General features: G+C 33.5%; 1 protein-coding gene across 5 annotated transcripts in view; it reads right to left on the reverse strand.

The window, feature by feature from the left end:
- Positions 1–557: 557 nt before the first annotated feature.
- Positions 558–25,922, reverse strand: part of CTDSPL2 (CTD small phosphatase like 2) — an 83,745-nt gene continuing 58,380 nt past the window's right edge. For all 5 annotated transcript variants that reach the window (XM_043555541.1, XM_043555544.1, XM_043555542.1 and 2 more), the window contains exons 6-13: positions 24,470–24,548; positions 24,028–24,139; positions 21,770–21,856; positions 10,982–11,044; positions 10,798–10,877; positions 7,707–7,833; positions 6,157–6,252; positions 558–5,539 (exon numbers count right to left, since the gene is read on the reverse strand). In XM_043555541.1, the coding sequence (XP_043411476.1) occupies positions 5,474–5,539; positions 6,157–6,252; positions 7,707–7,833; positions 10,798–10,877; positions 10,982–11,044; positions 21,770–21,856; positions 24,028–24,139; positions 24,470–24,548 (710 nt within the window). In that variant the 3' untranslated portion in view covers positions 558–5,473. The remainder of the gene's footprint in view (positions 5,540–6,156; positions 6,253–7,706; positions 7,834–10,797; positions 10,878–10,981; positions 11,045–21,769; positions 21,857–24,027; positions 24,140–24,469; positions 24,549–25,922) is intronic.

Below are 25,922 nucleotides of genomic sequence, written 5' to 3' on the forward strand. Positions count from 1 at the left end.
AATGTATACTTGAAAGTTGCTATCAGAGTAGATTTTAAATGTTCTCATCTCACCCTAACAAAAATGGTAATTAGGTGAAGGATGTTAACCTTATTGTGATGAACATCTCAAATATTTGTATCCAGTCCTCATACCATATACCTTAAACTTACACAATGTCAGTTTTGCTCAGTAAAGAAAAAGTCTCACCACAGAAATCGGGGTGGAACCAGAATGCTATTTTGTAGTTATGTTGGTTCATGTTATGTTGCCCACTACATCACGTAGAAATTCCTCATCTTAGGTTCACCATAATCTGGTTCTTTGCCATCATCTCTTTTTTCAAAACTAGCCCCTTTATTCACATTTTATTCCACTTCTGCACACAGTAGTTCCAGAAATTGTCATTCTGCCTTTCTGTAACCTATTCTGTGTTCCTTACAGGTACATCCTGAAGATATCAAAGGGGAAAGTAATGTGAAAAAATCACTAATTGTAACAAACAGGCAAAAAAGCACTATACAAATATAAGCTGTTAGATTGTTTCTAGTGGCTGATAAAATATCGTCAAAGAAAAGTGCTTCCATAAAAGTTTTATTTATCCCCACAACAACCCTGTGAGGTAGGGTGATCAGGGCATTTGAAGATGAGAAAACTAAGTCTACATTACTTGTTCACGGCTATACTGCATAGTAAATATGTAGAAATTAAACTGAGATTTTTAAATATCCATGACTTTTATATTGATTCACATGGAAAAAGGCAGAGAGAATATTAACTCCCCCCTACCTTAATGCCAAAAGGACAATGCCTTGAAAAATCCCATTTCAAAAGATGAAAGTAGTATTTCATTGCTTATTTCTACAAAGATTTATAAAATAAAAAAATAGTGAAATATTTTACAATTAATATATATAATGGTCTCATTCAGGGATGTCCTTCAGCTGTATATATGATCAACTATTCCAAGTGCTAGAAATGCAAACTCTTAAAAAGTAGGAGATAAGAATGATAATGAGCAGTAGCCTCAATCTTCTTTATTATTCCTCCATGTATCTTGAGTAAGTTCTGTGAAATCTGGTCCCGGTTTAAAAAAAAACTACCAGAGATGTCTGGTAAACTTTATTTTAGTTGCCTACTCTCAAACACCGTCACATTATTTAAAACAGTGATTTCCCAAAGCTGGCTATTAGAATCACCTGGAGGTCTTTAAAACACACACACACACACACACACACACACACACACACACACACAAACTCTCAGGCCCCACTCTAGATCCATCCAGACAGTTTTGCAGGGGGTTAGGCTTTTGGAATCTGTATTTCTTAAGCTCTTCAGAACGATTCTAATGGTCAGGTTTGGGAAACACTGATGTATTTTAAAATACTAATATCAAAACCATAAAGTAACTAAGTATAAACTTGCTGCTCTCTTCTCCCCTTTCTAAAAATTTCTCAAAACACATTATACCCCCAGAACTCTTGCCTGTGAGCAAGTAATTTCAATTCAAGATACAGAGAAACATTTTATAAAAATGTATCCTAGTGAGTGAGACTTGGATTCCCATAATAATTTAAGTGGCATTTGAATATAAGATACTGAGTTTTGTGGTTCTTATTCTGAAAATTTTAAATGTGTTTTATATAGGTTCCTAGCAGGCTTTCAACTTGGGAAGATATGAGAAGTAATGACATAATCGAGCATATCAGCACTGAAAAAATACTATACTCAAATATAGCTCATGAGAGGAATAAGAAAGTGAATGAATGACAACCTAAGGCCTTTTGGCCCATACATTTTTGTTCCCAGTCCACTCTTCCCCTATAAGGGGAAATAAAATAAACATTCTTTCCTAGTTGCTTGGCATAGTTATTCAGTGGGTAACTATTAACTAAGTTAATTTAGATACACAAGATTAAAAGAGATAACAAATAAATACCTAGGAAGACAAAGAGAAGTCAGTTCAGAAAACCTTAACTAGCTAATGATGTGGTATATAACACCATCGTGTTAGTACAATTAAATGAAGGCTTCAGTGTCCTTTACATTTCAGCTTTATGTGACTGACACAAGATGTGGAAGAGATCTGATCCTTATGAAGAATTCTGTGCTCGCTGTAAAGATTTGTAGGAATAATGACATGCTTTCTTCATTGATGAGATGAAGTCTCTCTTTTTCAGGCAAGTTGACTGAACAAAACAATGAAAACAAACTTCTTTAGAAGGCTGAATAAAAGTAATTATCTAGCTGAAAAAGTCATTGGCCAAAGATAACTTTTTTAAACCATTCTATGTTTAACACTTAAAAAAACAAACAAAAAAAGCCAACAACAACAACAACCAAACAAACCAGAAAAACCAGAGAAATATAAAAAAAACCAATGTACACATCCATTTTCACTGACAGGTACAAGAAAATAGTCATTTATAGAAGTTACAATGCTTTCAACAGCTCCCTCCCCCCCAATTTTGGGAAACAAGATAAAGCCATCGGGTAAATAAATATACATACTAGCTAATATAAAACAATTATGGTTTCAAATTGTTATCAACTCTTTAAGACTCAAGAAGAAATATGGTGATATAAATCTGATTAGGGCTACATATATTACACAGAATTAAAAAACACAACTGATTTAAACATCCTAACAATAATACAAATATTTAAAAGAATGTCTTAAAAGCCAGACATTTATCACTGGAAATATCACAATTATAATATGTACTTCAGATATGTTAATGTGTATATAGGTCACTTTTGCTGTGTCTTATCAGGTATGCAACTCTCCTGCATTTCCTACAGTCAGTTTTTAAGAGTTCATGTTTCCTGTGTGAATTGAAGGAGCTGGGCACATCTCAATTCACAAAATAAACACCTCCGCTTAACTAAATGGAAGTGTGTTTAAGATAACATTTACCAAAAGATAAAAGAAAATTAGGGGTAATGAGAGGATAAAACATGTTAAAGTAGAAGGAAGCTGGATAACTGTCTCTTTATAAGTTATTTTAAATTTTATATTAACAAATTTAAAATGACCCAAATTAAGTAATGAAGAAAAATAAATTGGTCTCGAAAAATTTTCTCAGGTCATATAAAATTTCCCTTTATTCCTTTACAGAATCTTGTTATGCTAGATTCCTTTGTCAGTTGACTTAAAGAACTCTCCTAGCATGGGACTGAAAACAGTTTACCATTAGTAAGAGAACTAAAAGTTGGTGTTTATTTAAAGTGCCCAGAGGCACAACAGTACAGGTGCTTACATTTCCCTTTAAATCATGGGAAAGCCCTTTGAGACTGTGTTTGCTTAATCAGAAAAGCTTTCAGCAATTATAATGCACGCTGAAAGCTTAGATCTTCTTGCACAGGTTTAGGGTTTTACTGTTTGAGCATAAAAAGGGGAGCAAGGAGAAATGTAACTAGGTTCACAATTTTGAGCAAGAGCGTATGTAAAGGTAACGTATGTACATTTTATTTCAAGAAAGACAGAAGACAAACAGCATAAAGATGCCCAGATGCCCTAAAGATAAATACATTTCAAAGATTCTCATTAAAATGAATCTGGAGTATTTTTCCTGCAAGCAAAATACCTTTCTTTAAATTAAAACAAAAACAAACCAAAACAAATTAAAAAAAAAAAAAAAAACAGTATTCTGAATTGCAAATGCGTTTGCTTTTTTTTTTTTTTTGCAGAAAATCTGCCATGATTATTTTTTTTTTAATGAATAAGGATTTTCCACAAAACAGGCTTGCTCTACATGCTAGATTTTTTAAACAGTTCAGTGACACAATATGCTAACTACATACACAACAGATAATATAGTAAGAAAACACTCAACCTGATGAAAAGTTAAAATCTTCATTAATACACTGAAAATTGACATAACTCATGCCTTTAAAATCAAAAATACAAAAATTAAATGTTTTCCTAAAAAGATTTCCTTATTTTAAGGATTCATTTGAAAATGAAGCTGCATGTAATTTGTACAATAAGTTGTACAAGTAAACAGGTAATATACATAAAAAATTAAGTGACATACTCCTCAATTATCAGTTGTCCACCTTTAATTTCCAATACTGTACTTTCTTAACAAGCATACAAAATATCAAACTTCTCTTTAGAAAAAGTGCCGTTCTTTGACATCCTTTACACAAAAACAGTCTGAGCCTGTGGCATGTTAATGCAGTCGAGAGGCAAAGCATACTAACTTTTACAAATTCTACCTTCCATAAAAAGCCTCCCGAAAAGGAGATTACACGCCACTATAAAAATATCAACCTCTTGTGGTAGCTGCATTAGAGAACCAAGGCTTGAAGACTATTTTCATATAGCATAGAAAACCACTATGAGAGCATATTAACTGCATTGGTGGCTTGGGAGTTTACTGTGCCACAGGATTATGCATAGCTACTGTAAGGTACCAAGACTGTTACACAGAGTTTTAAATTGATTGTAACCAAGAGCATAACAGAGGTACTACCAGCCCATGCAAAATAACTAAAAATACTGAGTCACTGTGCTGAATACTTCATTCCTGGAGAAAACCAAAGGCAGCAGTAACCAAATCAAGCCCAACAGGTGACCAAACTCATTCTCCTCAAAGATTGGTGAGCACAGTGAAGTCTGAGGTATACCTTTATCCGTTAAATCCGTGTGCCATTGCAAGATATTACCATTTGGGGAACACATGCCATCACAATGGTTTAAATCTTTTGAATATTAGTCATTCATATATTCTTATCTACCCAGTCCTTTGATTTTTTTTAAAAGATTTCACCTACAGAATATTACAGAAACAAAATATAAATGCATGTCTTTCTAAATGAAACTTACATGGACTAAAAGTAGAGAATATTTTTAAACAAATATACAATATGCAGGCAGACAAAGCAGGAAAACGGCCATTCAAATGTATAATAAAAAACTAAAAACTGACTATTTCCAGAAAACTAGGAAGCGCCTCAACTAAAAGGAATGCATAATGAAAATCTAATCTAATACAGGTCAAAAATGTAAAAAGGTTATAAACCTTAACAGGAAAAATAAAACAACTTTTACTGGCCATTCCTGTTGAAATGAGAATCTTAAAGTAACAGAAAAGTGGCTACAAACCCACTTAGAGCACCAAACAGAGAGAAAATAAAAGTCCATTTTCATCTCTGTTATTATCATAAAATCCTGTGTGACTACAGGTCAAACTGCTGGTGGCAGAAACAGAATTCTTTATAAACTGCAGATGTCCTGTACATAAAAAAATTTCACCGGAGTTGCACTAGTTCTAAAGACTCTTCTGTTTTAGCCTACCTACTGTATGTATTCAATCTGAGATAAAGTCTCTTTCTGTAACCCTTGATTATTATTGGGCACCAAAGATAAGAAAAGCAAGACGGGGTACAAAAATGCAAAATTTCAACAGTAATGGCAATGTTTTTGTCTTAGTCCAAAAGGGTCCTGCATTCTCTCCCCCTTCAGTGATTTGACAAGTCTTTGTACTTAATCTGGGGGCAGCAAATCATGCAAGCGAAATCTGTCTCTGATGTGAGGTCGAACATCTTCATTCTGTGTGGAGAAAAAGACATTTTAAAAGCCATGTAAAAATATGATTCAGTAACACTGTGAACATTCTTCCTTTGCAGAGAAAATATATCACTATTTATTTCACTTTGTTTGCCAAATATAAAGATACTACACACAAGCAGTTAACTGAGAATTAAATTTAGATTAAAAGAACTGTCATTAAATTTTTAATTCTGTAAAGAACAATTATGCACTAAGAGGCAAAACCAAAAGACAGGTAAAAGTGTTAAGCCACTGAATTCTACTTTATTTATTAGGAAAAAATAACACCAGAATAAAGTTTCAGTAGCACAAGCATTAATTCTAGACCTGAACTATGAAAGCAAAGTGAAATCAATTTAATACTGTTAGTGACCTCATAAGAAGCAGCCCAGTGAAAATAAAAACATTCAACCTGCAAATTATTAAATACTGAGAAGCATGATTTTGATATAGTTTACAAGGTTAGAAAATGCTTGTAATCCTTTTCAATTTTTTTTGCCCTAATCTCATACCAAGTTGACTTTAAAAGTCAGTGCACATAAAGTAATTAAAAAGATTTACTTCAATAGAGTTGAGACAACAAGTGCAAAACACAACAAGATAAATAAGATACTTACCAGTTCTACAAGCTTCTCCAGAAATGGAATCAATTTTAGGAGTTCATTGTCATTTTTATCCATAAACCAGCTTTCTATAGGGATTCCATTAGATAGCTAAAATAATAAATAATTAAATCCTTTTTATTACATTTTGCATACTTTATAAAAACTTAAAAGAAATAACAGATACTTAAGTACACAGTGATCTGCAGAAGTTACTGTGAAAAGGAATGCCATCAGTTTATGGTTGTTACATTCTGATGATTCAATAGTGCAAGAAACAGATGTTAAGGGATACATCAAAGCCCAATTGGTTTTTCAGCTTAATGTCTTCTTAATATATATGAAACTAAACAAGAAAGATCCATTGAAACAAGTTTTGCAATTACGTAATTAAAAATATTACTTTATGGATTAAAAAAATAGTTACTATTAGTCTATGCTAGGCACTGTGAGGGGGTGTTGCCAATGTAAACACTATGAGAAAGCCTATATACTTTTACACAGGGACTGTGTGACATTGATTGTTCTATTTCCAACAAATAGCAGGATAACCTGAAACGGCAGGAACGTAACAAATTGATGCAATGGTATTTCACTGAAGAGAAGTTTAAAAACGAGAATGCAAACCACATTTTATAGTAAATAATCTCTAGGTTATCTTTAATATTAATGCAGAATACTATATTTAAGATGGTAGATAAATGAAATTATTTTATCCAGGAACCAATATGAAATTCTTAAATATATTTCAAAATGTGACCAATGACCTAAATTGAACACATTTCAATACCATATGCAGTTTTCCCCATTTTTCTTTTTTCATCTTTTTACTGTTTACTTTTCACTTGTTCTTTCTACACCCAACCCAATTTCCACCATTCCTACTCTGCACTGATTTACTGTAAAGGAAATCTCAGACCTATCACACGAACACATTCATAATGTAATACATATCTTGCTGGGTGTCTGGGTGGCTCGGTTGAGCTTCCGACTCTTGATTTCGGCTCAGGTCATAATCTCAAAGTTTGTTAGTTCAAGCCCCTCATCGGGCTCTGCACTAACAGCGTGGATCCTGCTTGGGAGTCTCTCACTCTGCCCCTCCCTAGCTTTCACACAGACATTTGCTCTCAAAAGTAATAAATAAACATTTAAAAAAAAAAAAAAAAAAGAAAAATAAGGAGCGCCTGCGTGGCTCAGTCAGCTAAACTTCCAACTTTGGCTCAGGTCATGATTTCATGGTTCATGAGTACGATCCCCATATCAGGCTTGGTGCTGACATACTGATTTAACAACTGATAAGAATGCTATTAACTGATGTACAGCTTATAATCTCTTCTTATCCAGAATTATTACTCAGATTTTTATCTATGTTTTCATTTATTTAAAAGAAAAATGTCCACAAGAAATATAGCAATTTGGCATTTCTAATTCTAAAAGATAACACTAAAAAGGGAAATTCCACCAGTGAAAATTCTGTTCTCCTATTACATTCTGTTTGGCAGCATTTGTTCTCATTGTATTTTTTTTTTCCAATCTCATTTTGTTTAGCAACCCTCTCTTCATACCTGATATGCAAAGGCTTGTGGTGAGTTGTCAATTATTATAGTCTTTGAAAGATCTCTTCCAAGGATATTTAAGTCCTTTATATAATTTCCTTGTACACAAACACAATGTTCACGGAAAAGCCGATGCCTAAACATAAAAATAAAAAGAAATTAACTTAAAAAAACCCCAAAAAGTATAACACATACTGAAACATACACACATACCACAGGCTTTACAGTTTTAGCCTTATTTTCTCTCACAAAGGAAATTCAAATACAAATGTGGGCCTAAGCTTTGGGCTACAGTTTTACTTTAAAAAATGTTAGCAATTATTGAAACCTTACAACCAAATATTACCATGCCTTTAAGAACTTTGGCTTATCCCAAAATGTTATATTAAATTATAAAGAGGGATTAAAAACTCTGTAAATTGTTTTTGTAATTTATTTACCCAGGAAAGCTCAGTTCAGATGCAGCATCTGGTTGTGTCATCGAGGTCCTGCTTTTTAACCAATTTTCCAGATGGTTGACTGAGGCACAAGGAGGTCAAGTGACTTGCCCAAGGTCACACAGTAAGTCAGTGGTTAGCCCCGCATTGGAACCCAGGATCCTCCTGGCTCCCAGTCCTTTGCTCTAACCAGAAGACCACACAGCCTCCCTATCCCTGTACATGCCAGAATAGAAAATATAAGAAGGAATGTTTCTGTGTTGGCATTTTCAAAAATGTTTTTAGTTTCCCTTATAGTTTTTGAGAAAAGCTGTGGAGGCCAAAACGAATGTTTATTCCATCACTTCATACTTTTCCCAAACACCCATCTTCCTTTTAATTTCGTGTGAGTGTGTATATGAATATTTGAAAAACAAGGATTGAATGAAATGATGAATTCAGATTTAAGTATTACAAATGTAAACTGATGTTTCACCAATGATAGATACTTAACTGAAAAATGGTGTACCACTAAAAGCGATTGAAGGTCTTATAATACTTATATACTGTCATAATTACATAATCTCATTTAGCACTCAAAATGTTAGTCTTGGAATATTACTAATAGTTAATACTGGCACCCTGAAATACTCCATTTGCATACATTAGTAATTTGATAGTTTGGCTTCCTTGTGTCTTAATCCCACTAAACAATTTTTCAGCAGCTAGGGCCTACTTACATATACCTATATTTTTAATTATGGAATTTCAAGAAAAGGGCATTTTCCACCAACAAAATTGGCCATAGCTCTAACAACAACAAAACTCAACCTTAAAAACATCAGTCCCGGTGATGATGACAGAGTTTTCCAACCAGAAGAAATGCAGTAGAAACAGTTCTCTCCCCCACTTTCTATAAAGAATACTTTAAATGATCATCTACCACTGTATGGTTTAAAGACTGTTCTACTTTGAAAAGGTAAGACCAGACAAAAGAATTTGAGTCCTGGATGGGCCTATAAAAGATTCCATTTTTATCTGTAAAAACATTTACATTTGAGGAAACTAGACAGGCAGGTGCAGCAGGTACACGCAAGTCACTACTGATGTTTCTTTGCCAATAGCAGCAAACTCACCCAAGACAGGAGACAAATGAACATGTATGTGGATATAAATGATTACTGTAAATAAATTACACTAAAATCCCTCCAGTTATTCAGGAGCCTGAGAGTCAATAGCAGGCATTTGCAGTTTTAGAAAGGACTAACTACTCTTGCCGGTCATCAGATTGGCATTTGGAATCATGAGACTCAGATCACAGGAATTTGAGTCTACCTTATCTTCAACATAGCACTCTAATGCAATACACTGTTCAAAAAGCTCCTCCTGTTTTAAATTATTCAAATACTAGATACAAAAACTAGATAAAACAAATTTAAACTCTCAATGTGTAGGTTTATAAATGTAGTTTAAATGAAGGGTGTTAATTTGTAACATTATAATTCCATGACTATGATTTGTTCCCTAGTAAAATGAAAGAAAGCTCTAAAAGAGAACAGAAATCTTTAGAATGAAGTCATCAAAACAGAATCATTTGTGTACTTTTGTTAAAGTTATATAAAACAAGCATGCATTATACCTTTATGAGGAGAAAAAAAAATTTCATTTGTGTGTCTAATGCTTGCTTATATTGGAAGCTAAAATGGGAAGTGACAACAAGGACAAATTTTGCTCCTTTAGATTAAAAAAACCAAAAAACATAGTTCTATTTACAAGAAAGCAAATCCCCTAAACGTGGACATCAGAAAAAGTCTTTTAACATAGTTGTAACCACTCTATAACAAAGGTACTATTAACAGTAGAAATTAGGACTTTCCACTAAAAAAATATGGGAAAAAGTATTCAAGAAAATGAATTCCTGGCTATTAAAGCTTTTATGAACCTTTTCTGGCATCTCTCTCAGCATTCTCGGTTAAAAAAAAACAACAACATAGATTAACTCTGTCATCTTAGAGGATGCAGCAAGACTGCTGGCAGTCTTAGTATTTCATTTCTGTTGACAGAAATAATGGAACTGATTTTTAAACTGTTTTAAGATTACCCGAGGCACTCCCACCTAACCAGGAACACACTGCATCTGCTGGCTCAGGACACACACAAGGAAGTGAGTCCAGATCGGGTAACTTGAGTGACTAAACCAACTGCAATTTCCAATTAGATTCATGTAATGTTTTCTTTCCATGGAAGAGAAATTTGCTCTTGAAAAAAGCAAAAGAGTTTAATTTATCCTTTCTGTTAAAATTAACCTTTATTTTCTATGCCATTAAAAAGGTGACATAACATGCATTAGCTCAGAGACATAAGGAAGTGAAAACATCATGCACACAGTGAAAAATTCCACATACCCCCAATCTCCCCCCAGTCCCCAAAGAAGTGAGGATACAGATGTAACAGTGAATAAATACATTTGATCTTTGTATCCTTTAAAGAACGTCTGTCTGAAATTAATATCATTAGGAACTCTTAAAGAGTTTGGGGGCTTTAAAAAGTTCGTTTTCACCATTCAACACAACAAATCTCTATATATGCGGCCAACTGAAAATGGCCATGAAAATTAAATAGAATCATAGTAATTTCATAGATCAGTGTGACAGACATTTCTACTATTTCTTAATTAAATTTACCTGACCAGTTGCTTTTTAGGGTCTAGTATGTTCAGTAACTTGTCTGCATACACCTTCTTAGAAGCAGTAAAAAGAATGATCTACAAATTCAGGGGAAAAGAAGTAATCATTATACATGATCTAAATATGGGTACTATATTGAATAAAATAAAAATACTTATGTAATTAGCTTAAGCATGTTTACCTCATACATCTGAGACATTCGCTCCAGGAATTCCCTGAAGAATGGTCTTAATCTCACGTAAACCTAAAGAAATAACAAAAATAAGCTTCAGTAAATAAACCTATAAAATAGAAACAACTTATTTATAAGATATGTTGTGTTCTAACTTTGGATATAATTTAAAAGTTCATATTTTAAAGTAATAGAAAAGTATACTAAGTACCACTCAGCCAAATATATTTCACATACCAAATACCACTTAAAACAATCTTTTGGTAGGGTAACAATAATTATTGGTGATGTCACTTCTTAATAGTTAAATTGCAGCATACAATATGATAGTACTTTGTGGAATATAATTTTAATAAACATTTCAACTAAAAATGAAAGGTCTCCCTTTGAGATTTTGATCCACCAATCTGCTCCATCTTCCAGCCAGGTAGCATCCATCCAATTATTAGGCAGGCTGTGTGTCCACCTCTAGCTGACCTGTCTCAATGACCTTCCTCTATACTCAGAATTTCTTCTCAACAATCACCTGCTAAGAATACCTTTATTTTAAATCTCTATTAGGTAAATAATGTTCAAGAAAGAGATGTCTGGATTGGTGGGTTTTACATAACTGGAATTTTTCAGAATTCAATCTTGTTCTACATTTACTGATTCAGATGTGGCATCTAAATTAGCACTACTGGGTTACTTGAGATTGAAAATATAATAAGGCACACCAGTTATCAAAACCGACTGGCAATATCAGGAAAAACTACAGTACCCAAAGAACTGCCTTATATACGTTATTTCCTTATTTCTGTGTCTATCTTCTTGCCTACATTTAATGTAGCTCTTACTCCAATTTTCAAAAAGCACAGAATTATAAGCCATGAGCAACTACTAAAACTGACATACAAAAGATTTTAAATTGTTTTCATTTTGTGACAAAACTTTATAAAAAGAAAACTTTATACTCAAAGGTGATTATTACCTCCAAACACCACGAACAACAAATATATATAGAACACCTATGCACCAGATTCACTGGATTAAGATTAAAAACAAACAACAACAAAACAAAACACTAGTGGCAAAAAACTCAAAATCTAGGCTTCATGAAATTTAATTCTGTCATAAACACACATCCACACAAAAATGCCCTCATGATAAAAATCCAGTTCTGGGAATGTTTCAGGGCAGAAAAAGGAAATCATGCAAAGGATTCTAGGAGGTAGCGACCATGTACTACCCATCTTTATAGTTTCCAAAGCCCAAAAGGCGTAAGACAATACTAAATATATAGTAAGTGCTTGAGAAAAAAAAATACATTGAGTAATGAAATCACTCAGAGCCAAGCAATATAAACAAAACAAAGAAAAGCAAGCATATATGACTATATAAGGAAAACTGATCACTTGTAGAAGACAAATTGTGAGTGATAATAATATCATTCTACCCCTACCTCCGGGCTAGAATGATAAAGCTTACTTCTTTTTAATCCTATTAGGCATTTTATCTCAATTTCTTGGCTAATCAAAACCAAAGTAAGCCATATACCCCTACCACTAAGTCAAATAAAAATAAATCCTCAGTGTCCAATCACGATCATTTAGAATGAGGCCCAAGAAATTTAACTAGAGCTGCTCTTCTAATTAATTTTGACATTTTCATCTTAAAAACATTTGGTATACCCTGTAACCAACCCATGTAACTGATGGATTGCCTTAAATAGGAATATCATTTTTTATTAACTATGGGTCTTTTCAAAATAGATTTGTGATGATTAAGAAAACAATCAATTTAGTCAATACTTCTTTTCCGATTACCTCATCTCAAGGAGGATGATAAACTATGAACCATCAGAGCCTTTTGTTTGTTGCTAAGAAAGTTTACCGTTTACATACATTTAATTAAACAATATGTTATTTTTGCATTTATGTAAATGATTTCATTTGGTCTCAATATCCTTGTTATCACTTGCTCCACACTATAAGCTAAGGAAGGCCTCTGTAATTTGGGATTTGCTTCCTCTGAACCCTAACACACTTCCATTTCAGAGGAATACTTCTATGTAAACGGTATTATCCAAGCATAGTAAGTGGAACACTATACAAAGGTGACATTTCCAACTTCTTATACATGACTTCCATATTAAATCAAAACTGTAACTTCATTATACATTGTACTTACTACTTTGACCATTCTTAATATAAAAATACATCTTAAAACGACATTACTTTCAAAATGTACTTGTTTACAGAGGATGAAAAAAAGGTAGTACTGAAGATGGGGGAATATATTGCTAAATTATTTCCTTACCATGAGAATAGAATAATTGTTGGCTGTAAAAGTTCCTATCCCCAAAACAGATTCACTATTTGAACAGGAAGGTCATTCAGGATTAAAATATATACACAGAAATTAATGTGGTTGGTGGGAAAGAGAATATAGAAAGGTACAAAATAACAGTGAGCAGAGGTGGAGGTTTTGCTATGTGCTACAAAGGTAAAATCTCAGAAAGAAAAATAGAAATGGAGACACAAGGCCAGCATGGTCTAAGCCATTTGGATGGATATATTAAAGCATAAATATATAAAAGTCAAACACTAAGTACTGTCTAGTAGGAAACAGAACAATTGTTAAGGTATATATAATACAAAGAGACTATGATCACTTATTATGTTAGGTCACAGAGATATAGAAATGTACAAATGCACAGAGGCATGCCTCCAAAATGCTTCAAAATCTATTCCACAGATGCTCATAATTATATTTTTCTTCTCCTTTCTCATAACAAAGATTCTTGTCCTGAGCTGCCTATTTCCCTTTTTCCACATTCTTTCCCTACTTAGTATTTCACCAACAACCATCCTTCTTCAAACCTGTAACTTTTCAAAATCATGTAGTCTCCCAAATGTAAGATTAGGCTAAAAGTTTCACTTCAGTCTGGTATACATATGTCCCTCCAAATATACAGCAATTATTCTATCTACCCTACAAACAGTTTTAATCGATCACTAAACAATATGCATTTTTAAAAAGTCAAAACTTGGGGCGCCTGGGTGGCGCAGTCGGTTAAGCGTCCGACTTCAGCCAGGTCACGATCTCGCGGTCCGCGAGTTCGAGCCCCGCGTCGGGCTCTGGGCTGATGGCTCAGAGCCTGGAGCCTGTTTCCGATTCTGTGTCTCCCTCTCTCTCTGCCCCTCCCCCGTTCATGCTCTGTCTCTCTCTGTCCCAAAAATAAATAAACGTTGAAAAAAAAAAAAAGTCAAAACTTTAAAAATAATGCAGAATGCTATAAAGAAACAATTACTGTATAAAAATACCATACCCAAAGATATGTCTTAAAGAGCACTGACTACCCAAAGATAGGGATTTATGAATATGTTCATTATATAAAACTTTAAAAATAAAATCTACCAGAAATACCTGCAAAACTGTGATAATGGAACTAATCTTATATGATCTTGTAGATTGATTTTACTAAAGTTTAAATTTTATGTAGAAAAAGTAATGTGTATAACAGAAAATATTACATTACATCAAGATTCCTTGAGATGAACAAATACCTGATGGCCTGTACTTTCTTTAGTGTTAAGACAATGAGAATGTCCTGTAATTGTGTATGTAGATAATCCTACCAGGCCATAATGGTTAATAAAACTGAATTTAATAAAAGCAGTCACCAAAATAGCAATCTAGTTATAAAATGATTATAAATATTTTGTGGTAGCCTGTCTAAATTCAAATTCATGACTAAATATTCAATGTCAAGCTATATATACTGAATAATCTCTATTTGTTTACCAAACCTTATCTAATTTCATAGGTAATTTCACTTTTTAAAGAAATTTCATATATAACTTTAACAACATGAATGAAGCAGCAGAAGCAGGAGAAGAAAAAGGAGGAGAACAAGGTGGAGGAGGAGGAGATGGAAGAGGAGGTGGAAGAGGAGGAGGAGGAGGAGGAGGAGGAGGAAGAGAAAATCCCCAAAGCAGCTTCACTTTGTGGGCAACTGAATAAGGAAGAAACAAAAACAAAAAACTCTTACATGTAAATTTTTTTTTTTAACTTTTTTTAAATTTTTTTTTTAAATTATTATTTTTTTTTTTACGTTTGTTTTTGAGACAGAGAGAGACAGAGCATGAACGGGGGAGGGGCAGAGAGAGAGGGAGACACAGAACCGGAAGCAGGCTCCAGACTCTGAGCCATCAGCCCAGAGCCCGACGCGGGGCTCAAACTCACGGTCTGTGAGATCTTGACCTGAGCCGAAGTCGGACGCTTAACCGACTGAGCCACCCAGGCGCCCCTTACATGTAAATTTTTTTAAGAAAAAGTACTTCTAAATAGTTTTCAGCACAGATAATATAACCTTAACATATTCAAAAAGAAACATCTTTTAATAGTTATTCCATGATATCTTTTGAATTTATTGCTATACTGATACAGGTTTATTTTTATTAAAAAAAATTTTTTAAGTAATCTCTATGCCCATCATGGAGCTCAAACTCATGACCCCAAGATCAAGAGTCACATGCTCTACTGACTGAGGCAGCCAGGAGCCACATATTGATATAGGTTCAAAAAAACCCCCACAAAAAACAGTCAATTCTGTGGGACTCCTCCACTTACGAGTATGGCACCCTTTAAATAAAAAGATGATTGGTAAATGCTATTTGCTTAATCAGCAGTAAGACTTGTTTTTTTTTTTAATTTTGAGAGGCAGAGAGAGAGAGAGTGCCCATGTGCACGTGGGGGAGGGGCAGAAAGAGAGGGAGGGAGAGAGAATCCTAAGCAGGCACTGCACTACCAGCACAGAGCCTGATGCGGGGCTCAAATTCACTAACCATGAGATCATGGCCTGAGCCAAAATCAGACGCTTAATTGACTGAGCCACACAGGCGCCCAAGTAAGACTTTAAGGCAGTAGAAAACCAATAATCCTGGGGAATGTGAAGAATGAGATGCTACATATAACTGAAAAATCTTACCATGAGTAGATAGATACCACAGGTATAACAAGTGACTGTCAATTTGTTAACCCTTCTGTGCACCTCAGTCTCCTCATACATAAAATGAGTAAAATAAGAGTACCTACCTCATAGGGTTGTTGTGAAGATTAAGTTAATACATGTAAAGCACCTAGAACAGTGCCTGGCACACGGAGAATGCCAACGACTATTACTTATCCACCTTATTATTAATCAGTCATAAGGAGAATAGCTGGAATGAGTATGATTCTATGGGACAGAAGTGGGCAACCTAACTGAAAAAGAAAGCCCTACAGCTGCAATCTACACTTTTAGAAGACAGAAAATAATCAGGAGTTCCATCAGTTGATAGCTTCGCTATTTAACTTAGTTAACACTTTCTTAGCATCAATACTAGAGCACAGAGACAAAACCCAAATCCTCTTCATAGAAAGAAGGTTGCTCAGATAGGCCCTGCAGAGACCTCAACCTTATAACCCCTGGGTGACATTACAGTCATCCTTTGCTTAACACAATTCCAACAAGAGGTAGATGGCTGCTGGGGATAGTATTTGTAGGCAGATCAATCTGAAAATGAATAGGTAAATACTAAAACATCAAAATAAAAAATAATAAAATCAAAAATCCCCACACTAAAAACTTCTGGAAAACATTACACTAAGTAGAAATAAATTTGAAAAGGAATTTTCCTGTAGAGTCTACATGGGATAAAATGAAACTTAAGGTATCCATATACATAAGTTAGCAATGAAGCATAATTTTCAAATAAAAATTGGCATATGTATATATGTTTTATATATATAAACTATTGCTGATTTTATTTAAAGTTTAATCATTTTAAAAGCAAAAAAAGGTCACTTTAGTAAAACAAAAAATGCTGCCTTTAATAACAAGCTCTAAACTGACTAAATGATTTAATATGCTTAGTAATTAACTGTCACGTCTCCTAAATTTGCAGCACATTTTCAGCTGTTGAACAAGAATTTTCCATGCTTTTTTAAGGAACTGCCTCTAATTTTAAGATACATTTACAAAGAATACAAAGAGGTCCCCATGAAATATACTTTATCATCTTTGAGAGGCAGCTAACTATAGGTTTCAGTTTTTTCTTTTTTTAACCTAAAAAAATCAATAATGAATAATTACAATGAAAAAAAAAATAGACCAATGACTAGTTATACTTACTAATAAGGATAGGAAAGTTACCTTAAAATTACTTTTAATATTAACCTACAATTAGTTATCACAGTATAGTTCCCTACCAGCTAAAATATTACCTTAATCCTCAATACTAAGTGTCCATGAACCCCAAATGTTCTTTTTAAGGTATATTATAAACACTCCTTTTGTACAACAAAAATTATGCTTTATGAAGGTCAAAACAAAATGCCTCTTGGTTAATGTCAATTTAAGTCAGAGCTTGAGGGGAAGAAAAACTTGATTAGGTATTTACTACAAAACTCTTCCTTTACACGATTATTTCTCCATAAAGCAAAAATAACGCTGACTTTTCTAAGAAAGACTATACAGAAGGGATAGAAGCCACTGACTCTCTACTTTTCTTGTTCTGTGGGATAAAATATTTAAGATCCTTATGAAAATTATCCTAGGCTGTAAGGTTCCCAAGAAAAAAAACAAACTATAGTGATGGGGAAAAGTCTAAGCTTTGCTAAATGTGGGGTTTCCCACCCACCTCTCCCCCCAACTTTTCCCATAAAAGCAACCTCTACTAATAAAACAAAGCATCCTTTATCAAGTAGCTCCCTACAGATCCTATCTCTCCTTGAGTGCTTACCACAATCTGATTTCTGGACAGCTGACCCAAAGTTTGATGATTTTACTGATCTTCAGAAAGCCACTGACTGGCTAAAGTCTTATTGGTGAACAGAGTAAAAAATCAGATGCCCCTGCCATACTTTACAGAATGAGGAGTTGGACAGCACAGTTACGTTTGGCTGCACTGTGGTGAAACATATGAGGCATCTTCTTTTTGTCTTCAATTAGCCACGTTTGGGCTGAGTAGCTCTATTACATCTTCAAAAAACTGAGCTCCAGTTCTTGATGGAGATAGAGGAAGGTCATTGAGGAGGTGGTTCAGCTCAAGAGCTAAGTGAAAAATCTGTCTTTTGATTCAGTCCTGCTTGTGGATAGAAGTCATCTTCTGGATGGAAGAGGGAGTGAGATGACCTAGAGTCTTGAATTGGTGGATCTGCAGGAACAGAAACTAAATACAGTGGAGACCTCTTAACTGAGTAACACCACGAGATGGATTTCCTGACAATGTGTCAATATAAGCTAAATATAAAAATTAAATATGTGGATTGGAACTGATCATGCACTTGTTTTTCCAGGTATCAAATGCATCTGTACAATTCTAAGAATAAATAATGTTTTCCCAATAACTAACTGTAAAACACTTCATGGAAAAACAACCAATTTAAAGGAGGAAAAAAAGACCCAAACAAAAATCCATACACTTTGCCTCTTTGAGTGCCATACCCTCACTTTAAAAACTCACTTTAAAGAATGACTTTTTCTCTCCATCTACACAAACTAAATCTCTCTACCCAAACAGTATTAGTAACATGTATCAAATTTTGAGTTGAATCTTTTAGTTTTTTTGAATCTCCCAGAGAAATGGAATTCAAATACACTCAAAATACTAAATTGAGGCTTGAATGATCTACCTGCTAAAAAATTCTGAGACTTGCATTAAGTAAGTTGAGTCCTACTTATCAATCAAAAGGAAGGTATATACCATGGAGTCAGGCAGTCTTTAAATGTGAATAGTGGTCACCTTAAATTTCCCTCAAACTTTCATCTGAAAAAAAACTAAGAAAGCCCACAACCAGATTATGGTGGATCTAGTTTTAAATTTCTCTATATATTAACAAGAATTTTGATGAACATTTGATTACTTACTTCCACTTAGAATTTGAGTATGTAAATTTACTGTATATACTCTCACAATTATTAGACCAAGGGTCAGCAAACTATGGCTTATGGGCCAAATACATCACTTATTTTTGTAAATAAAGTTTTACTGGGACAAAGCCATGTTTATTTGATTACATTCTTACTGTCTATGACTAGTTTCATGCTACAATGGCAAAAAAAAAATATTTGGAACAAAGACTACAGAACCTAAAATATTAAAAACTGGCCCTGTACAGGAAAAAGTTTGCCAACCCCTGATATAGACGATTATTAAAACATATGTAAAACAATTTACACTTTAAACTGTTTTGAAAGAAAGAAAAAAAAAAGTAGATTTAAAATTAGATACAGGCCAACCATAACAAACTTACCACAAAAAGAAACCAAAAGCAAAGTAAGTCCCAAGAGGACACTTTATCTGGTGTTGATTCAGGTGAAGAATTTGATCCTATCTTAACATTACAATTTTATTTTTTAAGAATTTATACATAAATGCTATGGAACTGACATATTCAACAGTATACAGATAAATGCCATGGAACTGTTCATTTAAAAATGGTTTATGTTGTGAATTTCACTTCAATAAATTATTTTTTAAGAGTATATACAGTATTTTACAGGTTTCTAACCTTTAAGTGGGCCACATTATATTGCAGTGGTTAAATATGTAAGTTACATCTTACCTAATAATGTGGTTTCTCCAAAATCTCTTAGATCATCTCAGACCCTTGTGTATATTTCTTCTTTGCCAGTAGATGGAGACAACACCACTGAAAGTTTAAAAGACATCATTCCCTGTTTAAAGGGAGCTTGCTGGTCTGAAAACTGGGGGAACCCTAACCCAAGATTTCTTCAAAGTTATTTTTTAAAAAGCAGACAGAATGGCTATGCCAAAACCAGAAATCCAAAGGAATGTACCCAATATTAACTACGGACATCCTCAAAAATTTACTAAAGGGGGACTAAACTCTGTTTATGATGTAGTAACTAATAAATAATATTAAAATGCAATCATCCCTATAACTTGGAAGATTCAAACTTCCTGCTCACTGCTCCTAATTTAAGCTAGATCATTTATTTTTCAGTTTCAGAAAATTTAACTCAGAATATGAAAGAAAAAGAGTTCTTTGAATTACATAAAGGTAGATGCAGTACATATACAGTTTTTCTAAGTATTAGTCATATGCACTGCTAGAAGCCTTTTATTCAAAATAAGACAACTATCCAGATCCACATAAAAATAATAAGAACTTTATTAAAAAGAAGAGAATTAAAGCAGAAATGGTGAAAGCAGCAAGAAAAAAATTCAACCTTATGGTCACAATGAAAAGAAATGCTCATGAAAGGAAAGAATCAAACTCCTCCAATTTCCAAGTTTATTTCACTATTAAAAATGACATACAGACCAAAACTATCTGCAAGAAATAAATTTCAAACCAGAAAGCTTAAGAAGTGATCCCAAAATAATTATTTAATATTTTTCAAATGACAACTTTCCTTTCCAAATTCAAAGCCTGAATGGAATTTTGAACAAAAAAAACAAGGTAATCAAGCTAAAAGGACAAACCTACTAAGATACTGCTATACTATTTATATTTACCAGAAGACTCCTGTCCTTAACATGAACTAAACAAGAACAACCTATTTGGCAGAAAATGTCTTATTAAGAAAAAAGATTACCTTAAACCAAATAATAACCAGTTAAAAACGAATACAAAAATCTTAAAATCCCTTAGATTTATGTATAGTTTGCTCACTCTCTGATCAAAAATCAAAACTAAAATCAGGTTCCATAGAAGGGAAATGAATATAGTACTCAGATATTAGCATGCCTACAATGACTAACTAGGTTAAACTAGAACTGACATAACTGCTAAAGTAAATCCTCTTATGACTCATTACAAGATGAAGTCGGTAAAGTAAATCCTGAACCACAAACTTCTATTTAATTATGAAATTTTATGATTCCCAAAAGAGAGTAACTATCATGTGCTAAGAAAACTATACCCACATTCTAACTGCCTATTAAGAGCACATAAACAACCATAAACACCTTTTCATCATCCACATGGCAAATGTTCTGTGGCTTTATTTAATCCTTGGGTTGGCTTCCTCTTGACAAAGAACAAACTTTTTGACCTTTCCCAATCCTTCAACAACTAGTATGGATGAAGGTAACGCTAATTAAATAACAGCCGCCACCACAGAAAGGCACTTTGCAATTTTCAAAGTGTATTCATATATGTTAATTAATTCAAATTTTATGACAGGAAAATCTCAAACGTAAAGTAAAAGCTATGGCCAACAACATAATTCACAATGAAAGATAAATGATATTTGTATTTTGCACAGTTACCTGTCCATCAACACAGATGAGGGAGAAATGCTTTTACGCAGATTTTTAAAGCAGTAACTGGAAATGTCCTAGAATTCTGTGATTGATATAAAGCAGATATACCAAACTGCAATCTACAGACCATATTACTACAAAAGGAAATAAAAATGACCAACAAGGAATGAGTTTTCTTTATACTAACTAGATTTTGGGGGAAAACACACACAAAAACAAAATACCAGGTGTTAACCTGGCAAGTTCTTCTTGGGGATCTATGATGTCAGTGCTTCTGCCTCCACCTGCTGGCAAACAGATTATGAAACTAGCAGAGATCACTGGGTTAAGAAAAGGTTCACGTTTTGGGTAACATTTAATGTTTTATGTAATTATTTAGCATGATGCTACTTTGTGTTAATAAATCAGTAATATATTGATGAAACTCATTAGGAAAAAAACACATTAAATTTTACACACACAAAATTACAAAAGATTTCTTGGTTCAGAACATTATCTAACAGGCCAAAAAAGAAGTTAAAAATTTTTTTTTAATTACCTGATAAATGACATCTTGGAAAAGGACTGGAAAAGTAAGTGCTGCATCTTCTAGCTCATTTAGACTACAGTGTACTAGTGTTTCATCCTTAAAATAAAAAACACATACTGAATAAACCAAGATACTAAAAGAAATTTCAAATGATAATTTTATGTACCCATGATCACCAAAAACATTTATTAAAGTACTCATTCATACATGGGATTTTATATTTATCATATTGCTGTGTGTGGCACAGCAATTTGGGATAGAATTTTCTAAGCCACTGGTTCTCACGTATGGTCCCTTGACCAGCAAGAAGTATCACCACCTTCTGGGTTAGAAAGGCAAATAACTAGTCAGAAATGCAAATTCTCCAGCTCCACTTATGATAATTCAAAAACTTCAGAAGGGGGTGAAGGAGAGAGGAGCTCAGCAATCCATATTTTAATAAACCCTTTATGTGACTTCAATGAATGCTCAAGTTTGAGAACCACTGCTCTGAGTTCTGCACTTGCCAACTTTCTGATAAGTATAATCCATACTCCTTTTATTTAACAAATAACAAATGAAAGTTTAGAATCTAATTATTTTTAAAATTACATATATTCTATTCACATAGCTCCTTATCCTTAAATCTTTTCTAAAGACTTTTATTTTATAAAATGGATGTCTTAGTATCTGTTGAATATGTTTCAGACATAAACATGATTTAACTAAATTAGCAGTCAATGAAGACTTGTCATCTTTGATCACCAAACTGTTTTCTCATTAGGAGGATAAGAAGGTGAGGATCATTCAATCTAAGATATGTGCAAATATTCATATTTCTTAAATAATGAATACAAATAGGAGGTCTATTTGTAGTTAAATGACAAAATGCTTTCTTTCAAAAAGCTGCCAGTGACTACCCCCAAAATTTTTCAATGCATTTAAAATGAATTAAAATGAAACACAAATGTTCATACCTTGTGATTCCACATCTTATTAGCTGGAGTGTTTCTTTTAACCTAAAGTTAACTCTGGGGAGGCAAAGAGCAAAAAATACTCTAGATATGCCTCATTTTCTTTTAATAGCATATCAGACTACACATTTCAAGGTACTGTCTTATCATCTTAAAAAAAAAAAACCGGTATCCTCCTTCCTACAATTGAATAACTAATTCTACTACTTCATTTACACAGTATCTAAATTTTGATCATTCTTCATTTACTTCTATAAAATTATTCATTTATGCTCAGCCAATTCCTAGCTTTCCTTCTCTATTTACCTTTAAACTGGATTAAAAATTACATGGTCAAACTTGCTATGATGACCATATCAACTCCTAACACAAAAATCTAGCAAAATCTTTTTCAGTTTTTCCACTAACTTGCACATCACATCTAAACTACTCATAATCAGTTTCAAAATTTTTCTCTTTATACTTATCCTCTAATAAATACCTTAATACTTAGGATCTCTGAATACCTTTCTTATACCTCTTTGGCTAGGCAAAGGCTAAGGTGGTGAACTCTCAAAAAAGAACTATACATCCTAGTTAAGATTTAAAATAATGATCTTTTCCTCAAGAAAAAATTTTATGAGAAGTAAACCACATCTCCAATTATAGGATACCAGTAACAAAGGCTAAATAATAAATTGTTTCCAGTATTATGTAAGAGGTAGATGTTCATTTTTCAAAGCTCTTTTGGTATCCTAAAACATAAATTTTTAACATACCAAGAAAACATTTCAAAGGTTTTATTAGCATTCAGAGCTCATGCTTTGGGGAGTCTATTAATAAAGTTATTGATATTAGACAATACACAAAAATAAGAACGGGAAAAGAACTATAATCTTGCATAAAGTTAACTCATTGGGACACAGATAATATTTGGTCCTTCAGGGAAACATAATCCTAATCCTAACCACGACCCCCTTCCCCCCCCCCCCCCCCCCCCCGCCAAAAAAGGTGAAATCTAAGCATGAAATCAAATTATAATTTATTGGGAAATTTTTCAAAAAAGATCACAAGGGTTCCAGAAATATGGGGGAAAGAACCAATTTAAATACAAAAATGAAAGCCTAACTTATTTTCAAAGAGTACCTGATACCAACCAAATGTGGATCCTGGCATTATACTATACTTCAAATAAAAACATTTCAGAACATCTTGGACATGTTTAGTAAATGTGTAAGCCTATTCATTCAATTGTATCCTTTTAGTTATTTTCAGCTAGTATTTTAAAAAATAAATTTAACTTACTTGCCCTACCTCTATAGATAATATACTTACCAGGTCTAAAACTAGGGAGAATTCTGGTGTGCTTCTTGTTTTCAATGGAAGAGCAGGTTTCCTATTTAGTTGTTCTTCTGTCAGTGGTGGAACATGTTTGATGAAATAATACCTATAGATCAAATTTTTTTTAAAATCTCAACATTTCTATTTTTTATAAATATTAAACATATTACTAAATTCAGCTCATATTTAAATCTTTTTAAAATAAATCTTCAATTAAATAATATCCATTTAACCTAGTAAACCAAACCTATGAAACATAAATAAAACTGAAAATATATAAATTAGTACTTCAGTAACCCAGTAAAATTATTAATACCTAAGGGTCACATGTTCTTTGCAATATACCATTGAGCCACCCTTCCACACACATACTTTCATTCTGCTCCAAGAGCGAAAGGAAAATAAAAGACAAAAAAAAAAACCACAAAAAACTCACGGGTCAAATACTTCCCAGTCTTCTTCATAGGTGGCCTCTGCATGAGCTGACGAATAACCACTATCTGGAGTTACTGGTGCTATTTAATAAAAGGAAAAACAATATGTTAGTTTTAACTCACTATGAGTATACATTTTTACTGATTTTATATAAGATTTTCCTGACCCCTTGTGTATTTTAGGTTAAAGATATGACAGAAATAACTTGTAAACAGTATTTCAAAGCAAATTTCTTAACACATATTTCTTAAAACAAATTTCTTAACTCCAGAAGCAAAGGAAAAAACTGCCATTACAGATAAAATGGCAAGCTAGATCATGGCTAGTAGAATTAAAATCCCTAATAGCAAAGAAAAAATTTACTACTTATTGCTAGAAAAATATACTCCACCAAACTTCAATTTCTAACTGAATGGCGTCTATATGTGTAACCATAAAAACTTCATGCTGCCTCTTGCAGCAGTAACATTTTTCAAAGTACCTTGTACATACATAGGAAGTCAATATATATGTGTGCTGACAATAGACCCAAAGGTAGTTTTTAACCTGAGATCTATGAACATTCTTTAAGAGGTTCATGAACCCCCCGCCTTGTGCACTTATGTTGTATGTACATTTTCCCAGGAACCTCAAGGCTATCTAAAATCTTTTAAAAGTTAAGAAATGCTGTTCTATTTAGAAACCACTGCTTCAGAGGAGGCTTTATTTTACTTCTAATTTACAAGCAACCTAAAAATAATCATGAAGCAATTCTATATGCCATGACACATGGTCCAGTATATGTTTAAGCTAAAATTCTATCAACTGACAGAGCTTTAGAAATTATGCTGGAAGGGGCACCTAGCTTGCTAAGTCAGAAGAATGTAGGACTCTTGATCTCAGGGTCTTGAGCTTGAGATCCACAATGGGTGTAGAGATTACTTAAATAAATAAAAAACCTTGCTGGGAATTTTCTAAGACAATAATTACAACTTAAATTCAAGAAGACAAAAGATAATATTATTAGTCAGAGGTAATGTTTCAGACAAAAGCTTAAGTTGGATGCTACAGACTGAATGTTTGTGTCCTCCCAAAATGGTATTTGGAGGTGAAGACTTTAGGATGTCATGAAGTCATTAGGGGGGAGCCCTCATGAATAGGATCAGTGCCCTTATAAAAGAGACTCCAGGGACACCTAGGTGGCTCAGTTGGTTAAGCGTCCAATTTGGACTCAGGTCATGATCTCGTGGTTTGTGAATTCAACCTCCACATCAAACTCTCTGCTGTCAGTGCGGAGCCCCTTTGGATCCTTTGTCTCTCTCTCTCTCTCTCTCTCTCTCTCTCTCTCACTCTCTCAAAAACAAACAATGGGGCGCCTGGATGGCTCAGTCGGTTAAGCGTCCAACTTTGGCTCAGGTCATGATCTTATGGTTCATGAGTTCAAGCCCCGCATCAGGCTCTGTGCAGATAGCTCA

This window comes from Prionailurus bengalensis, chromosome B3, assembly GCF_016509475.1.
Source record: "Prionailurus bengalensis isolate Pbe53 chromosome B3, Fcat_Pben_1.1_paternal_pri, whole genome shotgun sequence".
Taxonomy (NCBI): domain Eukaryota; kingdom Metazoa; phylum Chordata; class Mammalia; order Carnivora; family Felidae; genus Prionailurus; species Prionailurus bengalensis.